Consider the following 25,432-nt stretch of genomic DNA (forward strand, 5'->3'; position numbering starts at 1 on the left):
AGATTCCGTCAAAATACTATTAAGGAGTGATGTGCAGACGTTGTTAGAAACTGATGTGCGAAAGTATTACAAAAATATAGAATAGAACAGCGGCAAAAAAGAAAGAAAAAACGGCATATATCAACACTCAGAGCCGAATGCAAAGTGTTTAGAAATTCACAGGATTGATACAGCAGGAGATGTCGATGGATTGCTAACCAAAGAGACAAATGTGTGAGAGGCGATGGTGACAATTGTATTTCTTCAAGGGAACATTGCCCATTTGATTGAGGTTTACAAGATTATGAGTGGCATGGACAGAGTGGATAACCAGGTGCTTTTTCCTAGGTAGAAAAGTCAAGTGGTAGGGGACATAGGTTAAAGATGAGTGGGGAAAAGTTTCGAGGAGATGTGCGAGGCAGGATTTTTAGACAGAGGGTTGTGAATGTCTGGGAGGGGCTGCCCGGGGAGGTGGCGGGACGATACGATAGCGGCATTTAAGAGGCAACTGGACGAATACAGGAATCGGATGGTAATGGAAGGTTATGGACTCTATAAGTATATACGGTTTATTTTAGGCAGGCATCATGATCGGCACAGGCTTGGAGGGCCGATGGGCCTGTTCCTGTGCTTTACTGTTCTCTGAGGTGAGATGGCGGCGCAGTTGGCGTGTCGCTGACCAAGTAATCTAATAGTCCAGCTAATGTGTTTGAGGCATGGGTTCAAGTGCCACATTTGCAGCTGGTAGAATTGATTTCCGATTTATAATATTGATATGTCTCGTTTTGGTCAGGTGACCATAATGTTGTTCATTGCAGATGGAAAAAAGAAAAGCACATTTAGGGCAGGCAACCTGCAGTTTTTTCCCGGTCAAAACCTTATGTGACTACAGACCCACAACAATGTGACTAACTCTCAACTGACCTCTGCAATTGTCGTTCAGTTGCAAGTCGTTCAGTTCAATAGTCGATTGAAATTGTTGCACGCCACGGAAAGTAAAATAAAGGGAAACTATCAAATGCGTTGCAACAATAAGTCTGGCAATAGATTCGCAGTTACTGAGAAATAAAATAAAATGTTTTGTCAACACATAAGTAGAAAAGGAAAGGGGAAGTCTCAGTAAGGGAGGCAAAAACAAAGTTGTGGTGAACGCTGTTACTTTTTCAGAGCAGAGATTTCGATTCCTAAATCCCCTAGAGACCAAATTTGAATTACTGTGGCAGTATAAAATGCTAAAGATTCAATCACACATTAAGCACCACCAATAACAAGATAACTGTGCTCTTCACAATTGATATCTCCGGGGAATTACTTCCTCATAAGACAACATCAACTGCACTACAGAATATAAATTATTTATTACCAGACGCCTGCGAGCAAAATGCCTTGAACAACCATGTGTTTTCAGTGACAAGTACATTCAGGGGATGTGGATTCCGCCAGCATTTATTTTTCAACTCCAAATTTTGTTTTACTAAGTGGACTGCCAGACCATTTTAAAGGACGGTTACGGCTCAACCAGAGCTAACACAATCACATGTAGCTGGGCGAAGGTACGGACAGCAGATTTCCTTTTAATTGGGACTTTAATGTAGCAGGTGATTTTGTTTTCAAGGCTATCGACTATCCTTTTATAGCTAGCCTTATTGATACCAACCTTTCCGTCTAGATTAATAATTTGATTTAAATTGTCGCAGTTGTTGTTGTGAGAGTTGAACCCATGTACGTGAATCGTGAGCCTGGGACTGCGGATTCAGAGCCAAATAGAGTCAGCACTAAGTCACTTGCATTTCTTGCTTGCTTTTAATAAAATTAGTTAACTTTGGGAAAAGTTACTTACGCTCACACAATGCAAAAATGTATTGAGAAAATGGTTGCTTTACATTTGATTTTTTTTCAGGACGCAATATTCAGCGAGCAGACAGAGCAAGTATGAATTCATCATCATCAAACGAACTTTATCTGTTATACATGAGTATTGGTGCACTATCCGGGTAGAAATTATGCTCTAGGGCCGAGGCGAGAGCGATGCTTTCTCATCTCTTGCAGGTTAGACGTCCAGTCCAATAACAGTGACAGGCAGCAGAGGGGACTAACCTTTGCTAATGCAGGGTGATGATTTAGAAACATTTTATTAGTTGCGGGAGACAAGCAAGTGATACAACTTGCTTGAGTAAAGTTGCTTCGTCCCTGATATAGAAAACGGCGTTTTTTATATGCTATTGAATATCAATGAAAATATTTATCCAGTTCTGTAAATATCTGCCCTGTAATCCGGTTCCCTCGAATTCCCAGTTTAAAGTCAAGGGTCGATGTACATCCATAATTGAGGAATAATAAATATCCAACACTACACAATAGTACATGAAAATGGAAAGATAGGTAACAATAATAGCCAAGAAAAAACAGAGACATTAGGCATGTGAAGAACCGTTGCCTCTACACGACCCATATTCCTCTATTCCCTGCCTTTTCATGTCTCTGTCAAGATGCCTCTTAAACTTTGCTATTGTGTCTGATTGCACCATGTCCTCTGAAAGTGCATTCCAGACATTTGCCACCCTCTGTGTGCAAAACAAAACATGCCTCTCGCATCCTTTAAACGTTCCCCCTTTCAACTTAATCCTATGTCCCCTAGTAATTGACGTTTCTACCCTGAGAAAAAATAGAACAACTTTCCAATTCATCCATCCCTCTGATAAGCCTTCTATTGCGTCGCAGGGATATGGAATCATAGGCTCAAGAGATGACCAACAGTCCCATTTATTCAATTCGTTTGAGGTTGATAATTTTCCCAACACCACCTTTCCATGCTACCCCTATCCTAGGATGCCATAAGCGATCAATTTCTCTCTCGTGCATGCTCAGTCACTGAATTACCACTGGCCTCTTTGCTTGAAAATTCCATCGATTCATCACGATCTCAAAGAAGAAATTTGTCCTCCATCAAATTACTAAATCGCCTGTCCCTTATTTAGAGATTGTATTCCGTGGCTGTGGTTTCTCCAGAACAGGGGAAACATGCTACGCAGATCCAAACTGTCAATCCCGGTAAGAATGTTGTGGGTTTTAGTTGGACCACCCCTCATTCTTCCAAACAGTGGAGAACTCAGAACCATTTTCACCAGTTTATCCTCATACGTCAATACCTGTTCCCGCTTTAATCCCTCTGTGGGAAGTCTATCCACTCTTAGCAAAGAGCGTCAAAACTGTAGAAAATAGTCAAGCTGTTGTCCCAGCCAGGCACTATACAATTGCAGTGATATAGTTTTACTTGTGCACTGTAGTTCGCCTTTAAGGAAGGCTTGCATCCACATGTTATCCTAATAGTATGTTAAACTTGAACAGTAAAGAACAAAGAAAATTACAGCACAGGAACAGGCCCTTTGGCCCTCCAAGCCTGCACCGATCATGCTGCCCGACGTAACTAAACCCCTATCCTTCCGGAGACCATATCTATCGATTCATATCCTATTCATGTATTTGTCAAGACGTCCCTTAAAAGTCACTACCGTATCTTCTTCCACTACCTCCCCCGGCAGCGAGTTCCATGCACCCACCACCCTCTGTGTAAAAAATCTGCCTTGTACATCTCCTTTAAACCTTGCCCCTTGCACCTTAAACCTGTGCCCCCTAGTAATTGACTCTTCCACCCTGGGAAAAAAGTTTCTAACTATCCATTCTCTCCATGCCTCTCAATATCTTGTAGACTTCTATTGGGTCCCCCCTCAACCTCCGTCGATCCAATGAAAACAAACCAAGTTTCTCCAAACTCGCTTCATAGCTAATGCCCTCCATACCAGGCAACATGCTGGTAAATCTTTTCTGTACCCTGTCCAAAGCTTTCACATCCTTCTGGTAGTGTGGCAACCGGAATTGAACACTATATCCCAAGAGCGGCCAAACTATGGTTCTATAAAGCTGCTACATGACTTGCCAATTTTTAAACTCAATGAACCGGTCGATGAAGGCAAGCATGCCGAATACCTTCTTGACTACCTTCTCCAACTGCATTGCCACTTTCAGTGTCCTGGGCACCTGCGCTCCCAGACCCTTTTGCCTATCAATACTCTTAAGGGTTCTCCCATTTACTGAATACTTCCTATCTGTATTAGATCTTCCAAAATGCATTACCTCAAATTTGTCCGGATTAAACTCCATCTGTTATCTCTCCGCCCAAGTCTCCAAATGATCTGTATCCTGCTTTACCCTCTGATGGTCCTCATCACTATCCACAAATCCACCAACCTTTGTGTCGTCCGCAAACTTACCAGTCAAACCAGTTAAATTTTCCTCCAAATTATTTATATATATTACAAAAAGCAAAGGTCCCAGCATTGATCCCTGAGGAACGCCACTTGTCACAGCCCTCCATTCAGAAATGCACTCTTCCACTGTTACCCTTTGTCTTCTTTGACCGAGTGAGTTTTGTATCCACCTTGCCAGCTCACCTCTGATCCCATGCAAATTCACCTTCTCCACCAGGCTGCTATGAGGGACCTTGTCAAAGGCCTTACTGAAGTCCATGTAGACAACATCCACCGCCCTATCCTGATCAATCATCTTCGTCACTTCCTCGAAAGACTCGATCAAGTTCGAGTTTTAACCTGGTGTTGTTAAAACTCTTACTGTGTTTACCCCAGTCCAACTCCGGCATCTTCACATCATGACTTCCCTTGTAGCCAGTGAGGATACAAAGATTTTTTTCAAGGCTCCAGCAATTTCCTCCCTTGCCTCTGTGTTCTGGGGTATTTCCCATCAGGCCCTGGGGACTTGTCTGCCTTAATATTTCTCAAGAACCCAAATACCTCCTGCTTTTTGATCTCAACATGACTCAAACTATCTACACCCCTTTCCCAGACTCATCATCAACCAAAGCCTTCTCTTTGGTGAGTACTGACGCAAAGTACTCATTTAGTACCTCACCCATTTCCTCTGGCTCCACGTATAGATGCCCTCCCTTGTCCTTGAGTGGGCCAACCCTCTCCCTGGCTATCCTCTTGATCTTTATATATGTATAAAACGCCTTAGGATTTTAATCCTGCTGGCCAATCCTTTTTTTTGACCCATTTTAGCCTTCCTTACTACTTGCTTACATTTCTTTCTATTTTCCTTGTATTCCACACTTGCTTCGTGTGTTCCCAGCCTCCTGGCTTTGACAAATGCTTCCTTTTTCTCTTTGACTAGGCCCACAACATCTCTCATCATCCAAGGTTCTCAAAACTTGCCATATTTATCCTTCATCCTTACAGGAATGTGCCAGTCCTGAATCCCTATCAACTTACACTTGGAAGCCTTCCACATGCCAGAAGTTGATTTGCCCTCAAACATCTGCCCCCAATCTACATTCTTCAGTTCCTGCCTAATATTGTTGTAATTAGCCTTCCCCCAATTTAGCACCTTAACTTGAGGACTACACTTATCTTTATCCATCAGTAGCTTAAAGCTTACTGAACTGTGGTCACTGTTCCCGAACTACTCCCCTGTTGAAACATCAACTGCCTGGCCGGGCTCATTCCCCAATACCAGGTCCAGTGTGGCTCCTTCCCCAGTTGGACAATATACATATTGTTTCAAGAGGTGCTCCTTACAAACTCAAAGAAGAAAGAAAAAAGAACAAAGAACAATGCAGCATAGGAACAGGCCCTTCGGCCCTCCGAGCCTGCACCGATCATGTGTTCCTAACTAGACAATCCGTTTGTATCCCTCTATTCCCAGTCTGTTCATGTGGCTATCTAGATAAGTCTTAAATGATCCTAGCGTGTCTGCCTCAACAACCTTGTTTGGTAGTGCATTCCAGGCCCCACCACCCTCTGTGTAAAATGCGTCCCCTACATATCTGTATTGAACCTTGCCCCCCTTACCTTGAACTTGTGACCACTTGTGTTTGTCATTTCTGACCTGGGAAAAAGCTTCCAACTGTTCACCCTATCTATGTCCTTCATAATTTTATAAAACTTCTATTAGGTCACCCCTCACCCTCCGCTTTTCCAGGGAGAGCAACCCCAGTTTACTCAATCTCTCCTCATAGCTAATACCCTCCATACCAGGCAACATCCTGGTAAACCTTTTCTGCACTCTCTCCAAAGCCTGCACGTCCTTTTGGTAGTGTGGCGACCAGAACTGGATGCAGTATTCCAAATGTGGCCTAACCAACATTCTATATAACTGCAACATCATATGCCAACTTTTATACTCTATGCCCCATCCAATAAAGGCAAGCATGCCATATGCCTTCTTCACCACCTTTTGCACCTGTGCTGCCACCTTTAAGGATCTGTGGACTTGTACACCCAGATCCCTGCGTGTGTCTATACTCCTGATGGTTCTGCCATTTATTGCATAGCTCCCCCCTGCATTAGATCTACCAAAATGCATCACTTTGCATTTATCTGGATTAAATTCCATCTGCCAATTCTCCGCCCAATTTTCCGGCCGATCTATATCCTGCTATATTCTCTGACAATGTTCATCACTATCGGCAACTCCAATAATCTTTGTGTTGTCCACAATCAGACCAGCTACATCTTCTTCCAAATCATTTATATATGTCACAAACAGCAGAGGTCCCAGTACAGAGCCCTGCGTAACACCACTAGTCACAGACATCCAATCAGAAAAAGACCCCTCCAGTGCTACCCTCTGTCTTCTATGGCCAAGTCAGTTCTGTACCCATCTGGCGAGTTCACCTTTGATTCCATGGCACCAGCCTGCCATGAGGGACCTTGTCAAGCGCTTTACTAAATTCCATATAGGCGACATCCACGGCCCTTCCCTCGTCAATTGTTTTTGTCACCTCCTCAAAAAACTCAACCAAATTTGTGAGGCATGACCTCACTCGTACAAAACGAAAACTCTGCCGCATCCTGGCCCCTATCACTAAGTGAGTCCCAGTCAATTTGGAGAAGTTAAAATCTCCCACCACAACAACCCTTTTGCTTTTTCACCTTGCCAAAATCTGCCTACATATCTGTTCCTCTATCTCCCACCGGCAGTTGGGTGGCCTCTAGTAAACCTCCAACATTGTGACTACACCATTCCTATTCTTCAGCTCTACCCATATTGCCTCACTGTATGAGCCTTCGCCGATGTCTTCCTGCAGTACAGCTGAGAAATTCTCCTTAACCAGTAGTCCAACTCCCGGACCCCTTTTACATCCCCCTCTCTCCCGCCTGAAACAACTGTATCTTGGAATGTTAAGCTGCCAATCCTGTCCTTCCCTTAACCGAGTCTCCGTAATAGCAACAACATCATAGTTCCTCGTACTAACCCAAGCTCTCAGTTCATTCTGCCTTACCTGTTATGCTTCTCGCATTGAAACAAATGCACTTCAATCCACCAGACCCTCTTTGATTAGTGACCTCACCCTGCCTGCTCTTTCTTGAATCCATTTCAGCTAATTCACCTTTGCTTTGGTTCCTACCCCCCTGCCAATCTAGTGTAAATCCCCCCATGTGACACGAGCAAACCTCCCGGCCAGAATATTTATGCCCTTCTAGTTTAGATGCAACTCGTCCTTCTTGTACAGGTCCCACCTGCCCCGGAAGACACCCCAAAGGTCCCAATATTTGAAACCCTCCCTCCTACACCGGCTGCATAGCCACGTGTTGAGCTGTACTATCTTCCTATTCCGAGCCTCACTAGCACGTGGCACAGGGAGTAATCCTAAGATTACAACCCTGGAGGTCCTGCTTTTTAGCTTTCTACCTAATTCCCTAAACTGCTGCTGCAGAACCTCATCACTCTTCCTGCAAATGTCGTTAATACCAATGTGTACAACAACCATGTGCTAGGAAGAGCGTTTGAACCGTAGCAATATGGCAATATGAGAACTGATCACAGGCCCAACCAGTTCTGCGCACATACTTGCAGCAACATAAGTGTGCAGGCACCAATTGTTCAGGTCCCATGTACATATTGCACGTATATTTAACAATTATAGGTATACTTTGTACTGGTGGGACTTTATAACTACTTTAATATTTAGCAGTTTCTGGTGTTAAATAGACCTTGCACTTAAGCTCCAAATAAATTAATGATCCTGGCTACTTAGCGTTGCCAATGCCCAAAAATCGTGCTCTTAGTCGCACTGTGACTATTATTTCTCAAGTAATACAGTAATACGCAGAAAATTAGAACATCAAACCAATTAAAACAAATGGTTAATGCTGAAACTCTGAGATGTCCGGTTGCTGGCATATGTGCTCCGACACACCAGACCTGATCTAAAATGCGACAACCGCTTACATATAGGGAGGTGGGCTTCAGTGGCCTGACCAGTATGTGTTGAACATCCCTAGTTGCAAGTGGGTTGGTAGTGACGAGCGGCCTTCTTGGTCCGCTGCAGTCCTTGTGGTGCCAGTATACCCACAGGGCTGTTAGAACATAGAACATAGAACATAGAACATTACAGCGCAGAACAGGCCCTTCGGCCCACGATGTTGCACCGACCAGTTAAAAAAAAACTGTGACCCTCCAACCTAAACCAATTTCTTTTCGTCCATGAACCTATCTACGGATCTCTTAAACGCCCCCAAACTAGGCGCATTTACTACTGATGCTGGCAGGGCATTCCAATCCCTCACCACCCTCTGGGTAAAGAACCTACCCCTGACATCGGTTCTATAACTACCCCCCCTCAATTTAAAGCCATGCCCCCTCGTGCTGGATTTCTCCATCAGAGGAAAAAGGCTATCACTATCCACCCTATCTAAACCTCTAATCATCTTATATGTTTCAATAAGATCCCCTCTTAGCCGCCGCCTTTCCAGCGAAAACAATCCCAAATCCCTCAGCCTCTCCTCATAGGATCTCCCCTCCATACCAGGCAACATCCTGGTAAACCTCCTCTGCACCCTCTCCAAAGCCTCCACATCCTTCCTGTAATGTGGGGACCAGAACTGCACACAGTACTCCAAGTGCGGCTTCACCAGAGTTGTGTACAGTTGCAACATAACGCTACGACTCCTAAATTCAATCCCCCTACCAATAAACGCCAAGACACCATATGCCTTCTTAACAACCTTATCTACTTGATTCCCAACTTTCAGGGATCTATGCACACATACACCTAGATCCCTCTGCTCCTCCACACTATTCAAAGTCCTCCCGTTAGCCCTATACTCAACACATCTGTTATTCCTACCAAAGTGAATTACCTCACACTTCTCCGCATTAAACTCCATCCGCCACCTCTCGGCCCAACTTTGCAACCTGTCTAAGTCTTCCTGCAAACTACGACACCCTTCCTCACTGTCTACCACACCACCGACTTTGGTGTCATCAGCAAATTTGCTAATCCACCCAACTATACCCTCATCCAGATCATTAATAAATATTACAAACAGCAGTGGCCCCAAAACAGATCCCTGAGGTACACCACTTGTAACCGCACTCCATGATGAATATTTACTATCAACCACCACCCTCTGTTTCCTATCCGCTAGCCAATTCCTGATCCAATTTCCTAGATCACCCCCAATCCCATACATCTGCATTTTCTGCAGAAGCCTACCATGGTGAACCTTATCAAACGCCTTACTAAAATCCATATATACCACGTCCACTGCCTTGCCCCCATCCACCTCCTTGGTCACTTTCTCAAAAAACTCAATAAGGTTAGTAAGGCACGACCTACCTGCCACAAAACCTAGGAAGGGTGTTCCAGGATTTTGACCCAGTGACAGCGAAGGAACGGCTGATATATTTCCAGGTCAGCCCGGTGAGTGATTTGGAAGGGAACGACAGGTGGTGGTGCTCCCAGGTATCTGCTGCTCCTCTTGTTCTGGACTGTATTGGTCCTGGGTTTCAATGGTGCAGCCAAAGCAACCTTGTGAGTTAGTGCTGTCCACGTGGCAGATGGTGAACTGCCACTATACAGCGGTGTTGGAGGGATATAAGTTTGTGGAAGGGGTAGCAATCAAGCAGGCAGCTTTGCCTTGGATGGCTTCTTGAGTGTTTTTGGAGCAGTACTCATCGGGCAATTGGAGAGTACTCCATTGGACTCCGGACGTGTGGCATGCAGATTGTGGGCAGGCTCTGCAGAGGCAGAAGCTGAATTGTTTGCCACAATATGCTTAGCGTTTTGTCTGCTCTAATAGCCATGGTATTTATATGGCTGTCCCCGTTCAGTTTCTGGTCAATGGTAACCATCAGGATGTTGATAGTTGAGCATTCCACGACGGCAACGTCATTGAATGTAAGGTGGCAGAGGTTTGATTCTCTCTTGTTTGAAATGGTCATTGCCTGGCACTTGAACGGCCTGAATGTTACTGGCCACGTGTCGGCAAAAGCCTGGACATTGCCCAGGTCTTGTTGCAAAACACATCATAGTAATACTGAAGTTCCTGGGTCAATATAAACATCTTCTTGAGTGAGGTGGACATTTTTTGTGGTTCAGGATAATGTCAGAGATAGGTTTCCATTTAGGCGTGAATGATCAGTGAGCCGAAACACGTTTTTCATGAACACTGTGGGGCCTGTAATATTTAGTTGTGCAACAGGGCACTTTGTTCAGCTTTCAAAATATCCATGGGCCGCAGACCTTAGCCTTCACCGCCACACTATCTCCAGCCGTTTGATAGCCAGAAAGATAAACAAGCGCCTCCATTTCTACCGCAGGTGACTTCAAATAGGAGGAACATTGTGGTTGGAATGAATCATATTTAACAGTTTATCGTGATGCCTGCTTTGCAACTGTTTATATCTGATAAGGTTTTTCACTTAAACTGACAGGGCTAAGTTCCCTTTTCCACTGCAGCAAATAATCCATCATCGCGTCCGGTGGAAGTTCCCCTTTCTTTTTGCAAGTGCAGTCACCCATTTTGCAAATGTCACTGCACAGGCGTCTCGCCCATGTGCAGTGAGTTTCAACTCAGACAACTCCAGCAACTCTCCCCAGCGGCTGCCTTCTCCCGATGTAAATGTTGTTCCGGGAACTGCGCGTGCGCGGTGAAGAGGCCGGTTGCAACAAACCTTCATGAGCGCCTGAGGATGCGCGGCAGTATTTGTCAGACGCAGAACTGCCAATACGTTTATGCTGTGTTTGGGGAATTGATTTTAATGTCTCTACGTGAAAATGTTGCCCTGGCCCACCTAAATGGCAGCTGCATAGAAACAAAGAGAACAAAGTTAGATGAGGTGGCAATGCTAAATTGCCCCTTAGTGCCTCAAAACGAGGTTATGTGGATTGACCACACTAAATTGCCCCTTAGTATCTAAAGATATGTGGCTTAGGCGGAGTGGCCATGCTCAATTATCCCTCAGTGTCAAAGATGTGCAGGTTAGGTGGATTGACCGTGCTAAATTGTCACTTAAGATGTCAAGATGTGTTGGTTGAAGGTTTAGCGGGGTAAATCCGTGAGGTTTAGGGGATAGAGCCTGAATCGGGTGCTTGTGGAAGAGTCGGTGCAGACTCGATGAGCCGAATGGCTCCTTCTGCACTGTATGGCTTCTATAATTCTAAAGTCTCCAACGTCCCGGGTTTTTAATTTAATATTTATCAGTTGTCGGTCTCTCGTTTCCTTCTCTATGAACGGTATATATTGTCTGTATAACACACAAGAAACAATATTTTTCACTGTATGTTAATATATGTGACAAAAATAACTCAAATCAAATCATATCAAATCAAGTTGCTGTCGTTAATGCGAGCTAACAGGAGAGAACTTAAATTAAGAACACAGGCAATTAAAAGACTTCGGGGAAGGAGCGCCACGCCGAACATCGTAAGGCCACAAGACCATGAGAAATAAGAGTAGGCAGTTCAGCCCGTTCACGCTGCTCTACCATTCAATATTATGATGGCTGATCCGACATTCCTAACGTCCACATTTCTGTCCTTTCAAATTCTATCTATCTCAGCCTTAAATATGCACAAGGCCTCTGCGCAAATTGCCGTCTTTGGCAACGAGTTCCAAAGACTTACCGCCATCTGAGAGAAAAATACTTCCCTCATCTGTTTTAATTGGAAAATGCTACGGAAAATGCAGCAGATGCATAGTGGATAGAATGCCCTCCTGCGTGGTTAATGGATCTCTGATTGCATTCTTGCAGGAAACCGGAGCAAGCACCATCTGACTGGATTGGGGATTGGTCCCAAAGGGAATTGAGTTGTACCTCAGACTGCTCACAATGAACATGAATAACTTGTGCCCCCTTCTAATCTACTGTAAGTGAATGATGAATGTTTCTGCGCTTAATGTCAATATTATTGAAATCCATCAAAGACAATAATCCAAGACGTTGCTAAATTGAGCTAAAACAAACCTTAATGTTGATTATTTTATAAAAGAAAATGCTTTATAACAGGAATTTTCTGCAATGGGAATATTACTGCGCTAGTGGTACTAATGCACCAAGAACATATTTGGATAATGGCAGCTGGGGTGATTTACATTCAAACAATTGATAGACCTTAGAAGGAAATATAACTAACCTCGGTAAACATGATCATGGAACTAACAGAAGTTCTTCTAAACAAATCTGGTCCACTAATATTCTTGTGGGAAAGAAATAGAACCAAAACGTTATGCTGCAGATCATAGAATTTAGAAAGTAAGGAAACAGGGGACGGAATAGGGGACGGAATTCCGTCCCCTGTTTTCTTGCTTTCTGAATTCTAAATTGGGCCTCTCGAGCCATTCCGCCATTTAACATTGTGATGTCTAACACTGGATCTCAACCCAATACTTGCACGTTCTCCTTGTTTCACTTGAAATCATCAGAGTCTAGAAATATATCTATTTCTTTTAAAAATATAATCAGTGGCCAAACGTCCAAAGCCTTCTGCCGTACAGATAACCACTGGTTCCCTACCCGCTGAATGAGAGCAAAAAACAAAGAATAATACAGCACAGGTACAGGCCCTTCGGCCCTCTAAGCCTGCGCCAATCATTATGCCTGCCTAAACTCCGTATGCACTTACGAAGTCCGTATCGTTCCATTTCCATCCTATTCATGTATTCGTCTAGATGCCCCTTAAATACCGCTATCGAATGTGCTCCCACCATTTCCCCAGGCAGCGCATTCCAAACATTTAGGACTCTCTGCCAAAATACTTGCCTCATACATCTTTTAAATTTCCCCATGCACTTTGCACTTATGTCCCCTAGTATTTGACTTTTCTACGCTCCGAAAGAACATCTGACTATCCACTCTGTCTATGCCACTCATGACCTTGTAAACACTATCGGTTCGCCCCTCAACCTCCATCGTTCCAGTGAGAACAAACCGAATTTATCCATCCTTTCCTCCTGACCAGGCAACATCCTGCGAAACCTCTTCTCGACCTTTCTGGTAGTGTGGTGACCAGAATTGTACACAGCATTCCAAATGAGGCCGAACTAATGTTCTGTACAGCTGCAGCAGGACCTGCCATTTTTTATACTCAATGCACCGACGGATGAAGGCAAGCATACATTGTGTCTTCTTGACTACCTTAAAGTTTAAACAGTTTAAAGTTTATTAATTAGTCACAAGTAGGCTTCCATTCACACTGCAATGAAATGACTGTGAAAATTCCCTAGTCCCCACACTCCAGCGCTTGTTGGGGTTCACGGAGGGAGAATTTAGCCAATCCACCTAACTTGCACATCTTTGGACTGTGCGAGGAAACAGGAGCACCCGGAGGAAAACCAAGCAGACAAGGGGAGAATGTGCAAAATCAACCCAGACAGTGACCCAAGCTGAGAATCGAAGCCGGATCCCTCGCTGTGAGGCAACAGTGCTAACCACCGTGCCACCATGCCGCCCCCTTTTCCAACTGTGTTGCCACTTTCAGTGATCGATGGACATATACGCCAAAATCTCTGACTGTCAATACTCCTAGAGGTTCTATCATTTACTGTATAAATCCTGCATGCGTTGGACCTTCCAAAATGCATTACCTCACATTTGTCCATCTCGCAATTCTCCGCTCAAGTAGCCCACCGATCGATATCTTGCTGTATCCTTTGACAATCCTCTTCACCACCTGCCACTCTACCAACTTCTGTGTCGACTGCGAACTTACTAATCAGACCAGCGACATTTTCCTCCAAATCATTGATATATACTACGAACACAAAGGTCCCAGAACTGATCCCTGTGGAACAGCGCTAGTCACAGCCTTTCATTCAGAAAATACCCCCTCTACTGCTACCCTCTGTCTCCTATGCTCAAGCCAGTGCTGTATACATTTAGCGAGCTCTCATCTGATACCATGTGGCTTCACCTTTCGTACCAGTGTACCATGCGGTACCTTGTAAAAGGCTTTACTGAAGTCCATGTATACAACATCCAATGCCTTCCCTCCTCTATCATCTTCGTCACTTAATCGAAAAATTCGACCAACTTGCTGAGGCACAACCTGAATGAAGATGGTTCTACTCATCTCAGCCATTTCTGGCCTACCTCGTATTCTGAGACAATGACACCTTTTTCTAGACCCACACTATTCCTGCATTCAGTCCGTGCAACCAGTGCCGGATTTAGACTTGGTGAGTCCCTAAGCAATATAAAGCTTGGAGGCCCCTTGTTAAAAAGTCACACCAATATGTCTCACAAAGGTGCGTACCAAAACAGGACCTTGGGTCGCCACAAAAAAATTGAAAACAATTATGCTTTTAATTATTTAATAGCAAGGTATTTAAAGTGAAAAATACAAATTATTTTCAAATGAATGCATTTACTGATTACATGTTTATCATTTGGCTGGCTTGATCTCTCATAGATTTTGGTAATGTTGGTAATTTTTTGAATTGCTCTTCAAGCTGGTGCTTTCTTTTTCTTTTCTGGTATCCGCTCTTAAATGTTCTCTTTATTGTAAACCTTCTGAAATTTAGTGAGGCCCTTACGGATTGTGAGGCCCTAAGATGTAGCTTGTTTAGTTTATGCCTAAATCCGGCACCACGTGCAAGCTTGTCAGAATGTTATATCTTTCAGTGAGACACCCCTCGTCCTTCTAAACTCCAGTGCATGGAGACCATGTCGACCCAATCTCTCTTGGAACAATCTTGTCATTCACGTAATCAGTTGAGTAAACCTTCACTGCAATCTGTCTATTGAAAGCATATAATGTTTTATAAATACGGGGACCTAATTGATGCACAATATTACAGGCATGGTCTCACCAGGATTCTGCGTCGCTGCATTAATACATATTTGTTCCTGTACTCAAGCGCTCTTACAATGACAGCCGAGATAACCTTTGCCGACGCGTTTTCTGCATGCTTACGTTCAATAACTGTTCCACAAGAAAGTCAAAAGCCAGTTGAACATCAACATTTCTCAATGAATGACCATGCAAATGATATTGTGCCGCTCTGGATTTCCTACCGAGGTGGATATCTCCACAGTTCTCCAATTAATTCTGCATCTAGCATCTATTTGCCCACTTCCTCATTTATATAGACCAAAACCATTGAACCCATTGAATTTACGACGACCAGAAAAGTGAAATAAAACCAATCTGCCGTCCACATTCGATCTGGTCTATATATGAGACCACTTCTATGACATGGCCTGGGAAGCCAATCAATTTCACCACCTTTGTTTATCCAAAAGTTTCTAAAATAAATCCCAATAGTTCTGGTCTTTGAGAGTCTGGGTTCCATTCTGGAAACTTTCCATCCACGAGAAACATTAAGTAGGACCGTATCAGTACCAATAGATTTTCCATGTTTGATGCTACTTTCCTTGCCCATTCCAAATCATAAATCACGTCCCTTTACTTTCCGTTCACTACACTTCTAACTTTCGTGTCAGGTGTAATCATTTTTAGAAGTCTGTACCGTAGCCCAGCAATTGTTCAAAACACAGATGTCCCAGTGTTGAAGCTCGGCTGATGCAGCTCGCTCTTTTTAAAAATAAACCGCATTTTCATCCAACTCATTTATTCCCAAATCACGGATATCCTTATACCTGTGACCCTATTGCCAGCTTTATCCCACGGACTTCATGTTTACAAACAGTCTGACATGACTTCGAAATCCATCTACAAACCTCGCGTAAATTGACCTCACTCATGTTCCTGTTGATGTTGTTGAGATATGGTTTGTGCTGAACACTCCCGTGCCTCGTGCTGATGATTTTCAGTCCTTAAACAAGTACTTGCTGATTTTTCTGAGATTGTTCCATCGTACTGCCTGCCCTCCACTGACTTTAAATTGGAAGGTCTGTGATTGCTAGCTTCAGTATTTCGGCATTGATGCTCATTTGCCATCGCGTGACGTTAGTGTACCTTTAAGATATATTTTTTTCTAAAACATGTTCTCTTCAGTGTTAAGCAGGCCTTTTTCGCTTCAGTTGCTTTTACATTATGGCACCGGGTTTTCTCGAGAGGTCATTTTATTACTGCTTAAGTGGCTTGAATGGGAATTGTTTGATTTTACTTTGGGATCTTTTATGACGCTGCATTGATCCGGGGGAAGATTTGTTGGCAGGTCAGGTGATAGGAGCTCTTCCATTTTCCGCTTTTTGAGCTGCAGTTTATTGTTAGAAAGGACATCAAGCTGGAAAGAGGTTTCTCTCTCTCTCTCTCCCTGGTTTTGGAAATTCTACTGTTTAGCTGAAATCTTGGAGTAGAAAATCTACTTTTGGTGGCTTGACCAGTGTCTGTCGCTGGGGTTCAGGGAAGCAGTTCTGACGGCAATCTATTCTGGGTGTATCAAGGGTGACTGCTAGAACTTAGAAGGCTGAGAGTTTTCAATTCTCCAATCAAAGGGTTCAATTCCAGTATCACGCGAGCATTAGCCAATGCTGTATTAAACGTGTGAAAAGGGGGAGTTATGGGATTGGTTTGATTGGGACAGCTCCTATATTCATTAAGGGTTATAGTAAATCATGATCGTTTGTTTCTTGGTATAATTGATAAAGTCATTGCTAATTTCTTATTACGCATATTAATCATATTCTTACTTAAACTTTGTTTCATAAAAGCTCCCTAGTGGTCATTTGAATCATAGCTGAAGTGAAAGATATCATGCTTATTCCAGCCAATTTCAAGATGTAAAATTTATAATGCAGGTGGGCTCCATAAAACACTTATGAATTTCTCACCTGAACCATAAAAATCGTCTAATGCCATATACTACATTAGTTTCTAAGGAGGAATTAAACATTCTTGCTAGGACAACTTCGATTTATGGCCAGAGTGATGAAAGGGACATCAGATGTGGATCACATGACCATTCAACTTCCAAGGTTCTGAATGTTTTCGCATGTCGTATATAGTGATGTTCATAGTGCATTGTCAGAATGAAAACACTCACGATGTGACCTTGTATTCTCTTTTACAGTAACAAGTTCTCTTCACTTGACAATACAAGGTATGGACGAACTATAATGTCACTTGGTAATATTTAATGAAAGCTACTGATTGCAAACCAATGGTGGAGATGTTGCGAGGGATTTTGGGGCGGGGTGGGGGGGGGGGCGGGGGAGGTGGGGAGGGGTGTTGCTGGGTCTGGGGCGGTTTGTGCTCTTGGTGTGTACTCCCAGCTGGAGAACAGAGGTGGCCGTGGAGAGTTGGAATTAAACTGGCTGGGAGCTTGGGAAATTCACCATTGGCTAACATCCAAGGACGGAAATAACACATTCCCTCCAGCTCTAACTCCTGCAATAACAAGATTCTCTGTATGTATTCAATATTTGGGAGTAGGGAGAATTCAGAATCACTAGCTCTGTAATACACATTGGCGACCAAACATTACCTCTGGTCATGAAGTAGAAACCGATAGATACACAAAATGTTATGATGAAGTTTACCTCCACACTTTGAAATCAGCAGAAAGTTCTCGTTCTTGCTTGTCATCCATTATAGGGATGAGTAAGTGTCATCTCAATTCTCTTGAGGAATACAGATTCGAACAGTAGGTTTATGCCACAGTGGCAATGTATTGAAATTGAGAGAGCCCGATGAGGAAATGTGGTTAACTGTGGAACACTATTAATGATAGTGGGTTACCAATCCCGAACCTCGGGCTAATCCCTTGGCAACATCAGGTCAAATGTTCACAATGTAATTTCCTTCCAAACCATGAAAAGAAAAATGCAACAAAAGCAGTGGCACGTTCCAAAAGAGATATTATCCTGTGGCCAAAACAGATCCGGCTCACTAATGTCCTTTAGGAAAACAATTCTACCGTCTTTAATTGCTCTGCTCTAACTATGGCTCAGAATCCACAGCGTTATGGTTGTCTCGTGCTTACTCCGTGAAAAGACATCATAAGCTACTCAATTTAAGGACAATTAAAGATAGATAACAAATGTTGGCCTAAGCGAGTACAATCAATAAAGATTAAATGGCACAAAAATGTCTCCATTCAAATACATTACTGAATATCCCAATCAATTAATTTAATTGGCAGTGATATTTGGAGCAACAGCTGCTGTTCATGATTGTTACCCCCACTGCCAGTATATCATTTCCCGCCGCTGCAGGCATGTTCTGGCCTATGCCAGTTTGGTGAGGAGGTTTTGATTTCCGGATGTAAGTCGAATGAACGGTGAGTTATAAGAATATAAGAAGTCACAGCAGGAATAGGCAATTCAGCACCTTCTCCCCACTCTTCCCCCAAGACTGCTCCGTATTTCAATAAAATCATGGCTGATCATGTATAGCCTCAATCTCAATTTGCTGCCACTTCTTCATAACCTTCAATCCAATAGAAATTAAAATTCTGCCTCTATCTTTCTGAAAATTTCCAAATGTCCCAGCATCCACTGCACTCTGAGGGAATGATTTCCATAGATTTAGGACCCGCTGTGAGAAGTTATTTCTCCTCATCTCTGTTTTAAATCTGGCACCATTTACCTTAAAACTAAGATCTCTCCTTCTAGATTGCCCTACAAAAAGGAACCTTCTCTTTACATCTGCACTGTGAATCCCATTTATCATCACATATACCTCACGTGAATCCCCTCCCACCATTTCTCTAAACCCTAGTGTGTATACGTCTAAACCGCTCAATCTACCTTCAGAAGAGAAACTCCTCATCTTTGGATAATCAACTTGAACCTCCTTTGAACCAATTCCAGTACAATAATGTTGCTCCTCAAGTAAGAAGACCAAAATCGTGCCCAATGCTCTAGGAGCGGTCTCACTAATGCCTTACATATTTGCAAGAACACATCAATAGTTTTACACACGATTCCTTTCGCAATAACTGCCAAAATCCCACTTGACTTCCTTATTATCTACTGTATCTGCATATCAGTTTTCCGCCGTGCGTGCACGAGGACACCCAGGCCGCTCTGCACCGAAGCACACTGAAGTTTCTCTCCATTTGGGTAATAACTTGCCTTTCTATTTTAAGAATAAATATATATGTATCCCCAGATCGACCCATTGCCAGCTGCAAATTATCCCACAATAACAGAGACCAAAGTGGAAACAATCCAATTTCTTTCTCTCCATATCAGATGAACTTCCCTGCCCCTTCTAACTCGGCAGGTAAAATGATGGGGGCGGGCCAGAAATTCGGGTGGTCGTACTTGAAACGCACTGTTCCCAGATCGATTCCAAAAAGGCAAGCATCACATCATCATCATCAGCAGGTTAAAAACAAATGTTACCCGCCCAATGGCCAAGTTCGCAAGTTCGTGCGGCTATTGCTGTTACCAATCACTTCCACGGATTTAAAACGCTGTCCCTAATTGAGGAGGAAAAAAACGTTTGGGGAAAATGAGTTCCCTAATTATTCGGGTAATTATAGGCCGGTGAGCTTGACGTCCGTGGTGGGGAAGTTGTTGGAGAAGATTCTTAAAGATAGGATGTATGCGCATTTAGAAAGGAATAAACTCATTAACGATAGTCAACATGGTTTTGTGAGAGGGAGGTCATGCCTCACGAACCTGGTGGTGTTTTTTGAAGAAGTGACCAAAATGGTTGACGAAGGAAGGGCCGTGGATGTTGTCTATATGGACTTTAGTAAAGCATTTGACAAAGTCCCTCATGGTAGGCTAGTGAAAAAGGTTGGATCCCATCGGATAAAGGGGGAGGTGGCTAGATGGGTGGAGAACTGGCTTGGTCATAGAAGACAGAGGGTGGTAGTGGAAGGGTCTTTTTCCGGCTGGAGGCCTGTGACTAGTGGTGTACCGCAGGGCTCTGTATTGGGACCTCTGCTGTTTGTGATTTATATAAATGATCTGGAAGAAGGAGTAACTGGGGTGATCAGTAAGTTTGCGGACGACACAAAACTGGCAGGACTTGCAGATAGTGAGGAACATTGTCAGAGGCTACAGAAGGATATAGATAGGCTGGAAATTTGGGCAAGGAAATGGCAGATGGAGTTCAATCCTGATAAATGCGAAGTGATGCATTTTGGTGGGAATAATGTAGGGAGGAGCTACACGATAAATGGAAGAACCATAAAGGGTGTAGAGACGCAGAGGGACCTGGGTGTGCAAGTCCACAGATCTTTGAAGGTGACGTCACAGGTGGAGAAGGTGGTGAAGAAGGCATATGGCATGCTTGCCTTTATAGGACGGGGCATAGAGTATAAAAGTTGGGGTCTGATGTTGCAGATGTATAGAACGTTGGTTCGGCCGCATTTGGAATACTGCGTCCAGTTCTGGTCGCCACACTACCAGAAGGACGTGGAGGCTTTGGAGAGAGTACAGAGGAGGTTTACCAGGATGTTGCCTGGTATGGAGGGGCTTGGTTATGAGGAGAGATTGGGGAAACTGGGGTTGTTCTCCTTGGAAAGACGGAGGATGAGGGGAGACTTAATAGAGGTGTATAAAATTATGAAAGGCATAGATAGGGTGAACGGTGGGAAGCTTTTCCCCGGGTCGGTGGTGACGTTCACGAGGGGTCATAGGTTCAAGGTGAAGGGGGGGAGGTTTAACACAGATATCAGAAGGACATATTTCACACAGAGGGTCGTGGGGGCCTGGAATGTGTTGCCGGGCAAGGTGGTGGAGGCGGACACACTGGGAACGTTTAAGACTTATCTAGACAGCTATATGAACGGAGTGGGAATGGAGGGATACAAAAGAGTGGTCTAGTTTGGACCAGGGAGCGGCGCGGGCTAATTGTTCCTTGTTTCTCGTTTCAAGGCTTCATTCTATGATCATCTTGCTGGTGCCAGTACAGAGTGAGACTGCGGATAGTTGGGAACCTGTCTCGGGGGCAGGGAATTCATATGGTGTTCGTGGAAGTGGAAATGACTAGGGTTGGGAAGCATTTTCCGATCGGGGCCATTGTGATCTCCTGGACTCGTTTCGATCGCCTCAGGGGGTCGGAGAGGAATTTCCCAGATTTTCTTTCCCCATATTGGCCCTAGGGTTTTTCACTCTGGGTTTTCGCCTCTCCCTGGAGATCACATGGTCTGGAATGGGGGGGTGGGGGTAAGTTAATAGGTTGTAATGAACAAAGCATCGTAGCTGTGAGGGACAGCTCGGTGGATAGGATATTGGTATGTAGATAGGCTGGAAAATTGGGCGGGGATCCTGGATTCAGGATTCAATCCTGGACCGGGGAGCGGCGCGGGCTTGGAGGGCCGAAGGGCCTGTTCCTGTGCTGTATTGTTCTTTGTTCTTTGTTCTTTGTAATTGAATCGACGATTATTGGAAATGTTACACGTAGCAACGACATTGGAACTGAGTGCAAGCATCCTCGGCATTTTCTGCAGTGAAACAAATATCCGTTCTATTTTTCTAATCACTAATGACTGCTTTTCTCTTCCTGCAGTACATCAGCCCAAAGTAGTGATTGCAAGTCACAGAGGAGTCTTCAAAGAAAGGGAATATTTCGAGTTGCGGTGTCTGGACGAAGGCATCCAAAAAGTCGCTAATTGGTATAAAAATGGCAAAAGATATTGGAGTCATGATTACTATTTTTCTGGAATTGCAGACTCTGAAACTGGAGGCTCATACGAGTGCGAAGTCGGGGGTTGGTACAGATCTCGGAGGAGTGAACCTCTAACTGTGGTTACTATTGGTACGTAGACATTGCGCGTTACAATCAAAAACGGAATCATACTCAAGATATCGTGCAATCGGCACTGAAAGCAAGTGTTATAGCAATCCCCTATTATGCATAATAGAGTTGTCAACTGATCCGATGCAGATATGTCCCGTGGTCTTTACCCAAGTCCCACAGAGTTTTACCTGGATTGAAAAAACGAGTCCAACGCCGGCATCTCCACATCTTGAAAATACGACGCAGCAACCTGAATTTGCTGCACATTCTCATTTAAGCTTTGAGTTTATTTTTGAAAAACAATATCGAAAACATAATAGTTAATCAGTAACCAGCTCCGGATCAAGTAATGTTGCTTGCATTTCAACTGAAAGCAACATCACCAAAATGTCTGGGAAGATCTTTATGTAACATGTTGCGTTTTATTTAAGTATGCAGCTTAAATCTTTTTGCGCTGCATGAAATAGGGATTGTGTAACATAAACTTATGACAACAATCAGTAAGTTCTTATAATTAGTTGCAGTTTAATTAACGAATACTGTATTTTTGGCTATCTGGGCTCTCTTTTCAAAGGAGAACATTAAAAAAGTGTATTATGTTTTATGATGTCTGTCGATAGTCGCTGGTGCCATTTGCAAGTGGTCGTTTTTCGTTTCAATAACATAGTGTCATCTACGTAGTCAGATGTGGATTAGTTTCTAAATTGACCCAACATAATAGGTAAAATCCAATTGTGGTCCAGGTACTGGTGGTGGTGGTCAACATCATCAGTTTTATATAGTCACCATTCTAAGCTTAAAACTGTTAATACATAAACGGCCCCTTTCATCTTGTTTAAGACTACTTTATACTGCAGGAGATATGACCACAACTTTCAATGAAAGATGGAATAAACAGTTCTGATCGTATCAGGCTTCCGTTTACAATCAAATATCAGTAATGGCCGTGTCGGGACTCGAACCGTTGGGCCCTGGGCATTACTCTGCATTACGCCATTACAAGTCCAGTTACTAGTAATGCCACTACACCAACGCCTCCCCTAAAGTGTCATTTGCATGAAAATTATACTCCCGCCCTTTGCGCCGATTTGAATTTGTGTGACGTGCAACTGCAGGGCTGGGGCAGAGTGGAAAGTATTCGACATTGAATGCACAAACTTCGATGTCGGAAGGATAATAAAGTGTAGGATGGGATAAATTCCCTCATAGCTGTCTTCGAGACACCATGATAAATTAGTTGCCAGTCGAAATGCAAATCCACTTATGAGACTTAATGGGTTTCTCTCGCAGTCCTGGAGAAGTGACTGTGTGCATGGCGAGTGAATCCGGAAATTTGCATGCCATTCCTTATCAGGTGATGTGTTGGAAGAACAACCAGTTAACTGACTTTTGATGGACTCATGTGAGAACGCCCGGAAATTCTGAGAACTTCCTGTCTTTTGAATAGTGCATGATATATTTGGCCTGTGCTCCTATCGTCTATATTTTAATGGACTGACACCACGACATTTATTAAGAGAGGGCTGGGTTTCTGCTGCGTTGGGGAATCGCTATTTAGAGTTTAACTTCCTCGATGGAATACTGAATTTTACTGATAATTTTAACTCAACATAAAATGGTCAGGACGATTTTCAGAAACAGTACATGTCGATAGTAATAGAAAGAAACATAGAAACCCTACAGTGCAGAAGGAGGCCATTCGGCCCATCGAGTCTGCACCGACCACAACCCCACCGAATAGGAAAACGTTTCACGAGAGTAAATGGATTTCTGACTCAGCCCTGGAGAGGTGAGGTTGGCGGAATGAGGCTAACAAATTGCCACGAGCTTCCTTTTCGGGTAATGGGATCTAACACAAACTGATTTGTTAATGTTTGCTGGAAGAAAGTGCAGAACTTAAGGAACTCTGGGAATTCCGACTTGTTACAACAGCCCGTAATATATGTGGCCTGTATTTCTATTAATTTAGAATTTCATTTATATTATCCCCATGAGAGTTAAGAGTGGGTTGGGTTTCAGCATTGTTTGTCGCTTCTCTTCCTGGAACGTTGATCGATGATATAAGTAATGTAAGCTGAACATGTGAAATACACACCAGTTTTTGAAGCTACAAACATTTGACTACTTTTCAAATCATAGCATTGATGGTGCTTAATAAAATATTGCCAATTTGAAATAGAGCTGCACATTCAAAATCTAATTCGAAATTATCTGATAAGTGGTGAGACCACATTTGGAATATTGTGTGCAGTTCTGGTTACCTCACTATAAGAAGGATGTGGAAGCGCTGGAAAGAGTGCAGAGGAGATTTACCTGGATGCTGCCTGGTTTGGAGGGTAGGTCTTATGAGGAAAGGTTGAGGCTGTTCTCTCTGGAGCGGAGGAGGCTGAAGGGAGACTTGATAGAGGTTTATAAAATGATGAAGGGGATAGATAGAGTGAACGTTCAAAGACTATTTCCTCGGGTGGATGGAACTATTACAAGGGGGCATAACTATAGGGTTCATGGTGGGAGATATAGGAAGGTTATCAGAGGTAGGTTCTTTACGCAGAGAGTGGGTGGGCTGTGGAATGGACTGCGTGCAGTGATAGTGGAGTCAGACCCTTTTGGAACATTTAAGCGGTTATTGGATAGGCACATGGAGCACACCAGGATGATAGGGAGTGGGATAGCTTGATCTTGGTTTCAGATAAAGCTCGGCACAACATCGTGGGCCGAAGGGCCTGTTCTGTGCTGTACTGTTCTATGTTCTAATTGTACTTTACCATAATTGAATGTGCACTTACGTCCTATTTTCCCCCACGTTTTGCAGCTACTGAAATTTTAACTCTGGATATGAAACCACAACACCCGCTTTTAGGTGATAATATTGTGCTTGAATGTCTGAAGCCTTCAGGGACATTTGGAGAATATTCCGTCCAATGGTTTCGAAATAATTCTCCAATATCAGAAACGAGTGGAAGTCGCATCAGCATAGAAAAAGCAAACCATTCTAATGAAGCATCTTATCGGTGTGAACTCAGGTCAAAATATAGAAAATGGGTCTCCGAGGATATCAACATTGCTCTAATAGGTTGGTCAATGGCTTACCTTTTGAATTTTATGAATTGGTGTTTGAAAGCGTCTAGAGATATCTGGGGTCTCCAAACTTTTCAGTATGCGGGCCACATCGTATATTTTACACATTTTCGGGGGCCAAAGAAAAAAAAAAGTTTTATAAATGAATGAATAAGTTTTATTTGGATCATCTTTGTAATCAGCATGATATGATTCGGAACAAAAGAGAAATTTGCCAATTACAAAGAAACAATGCTGTGCTTACACTGAGAAATGATATATAATGAGTAAGAATGTCAAACATTACCAAATGCTCTGACAATATAATCAATTACGAAACTGCAGATGAGAAATGCAGGCTATTCATTTTTTGATTAATTTTATTTTCTGAAATTTTACAAATGTTTACTTGAAATGAGAATTTGCCCAATTTTGTGGCACACAATAAGGAAAATAAATACGCCTCAAGAAAGAACTTCAGTAAAACAAAGC

The 25,432-nt window shown here is 43.3% G+C and overlaps 1 protein-coding gene and 1 long non-coding RNA gene across 2 annotated transcripts in view; both read left to right on the forward strand.

The window, feature by feature from the left end:
* The first annotated feature begins 1,357 nt into the window (after positions 1-1,357).
* On the forward strand, positions 1,358-21,706 carry LOC144493878 (uncharacterized). The gene is made up of 4 exons (XR_013497804.1): positions 1,358-1,532; positions 12,034-12,148; positions 17,256-17,285; positions 21,653-21,706. It is a non-coding gene; the product is annotated as an uncharacterized LOC144493878 (long non-coding RNA).
* A 2-nt stretch (positions 21,707-21,708) lies between these two features.
* Positions 21,709-25,432, forward strand: part of LOC144493877 (Fc receptor-like protein 3) — a 38,625-nt gene continuing 34,901 nt past the window's right edge. The window contains exons 1-2 of the mRNA XM_078213455.1: positions 21,709-21,901; positions 24,696-24,956. Coding sequence (XP_078069581.1) covers positions 24,719-24,956 — 238 coding nt within the window. The 5' untranslated portion in view covers positions 21,709-21,901; positions 24,696-24,718. The remainder of the gene's footprint in view (positions 21,902-24,695; positions 24,957-25,432) is intronic.

The sequence above is a fragment of the Mustelus asterias genome, chromosome 5 (genome assembly GCF_964213995.1).
Source record: "Mustelus asterias chromosome 5, sMusAst1.hap1.1, whole genome shotgun sequence".
Lineage (NCBI taxonomy): Eukaryota > Metazoa > Chordata > Chondrichthyes > Carcharhiniformes > Triakidae > Mustelus > Mustelus asterias.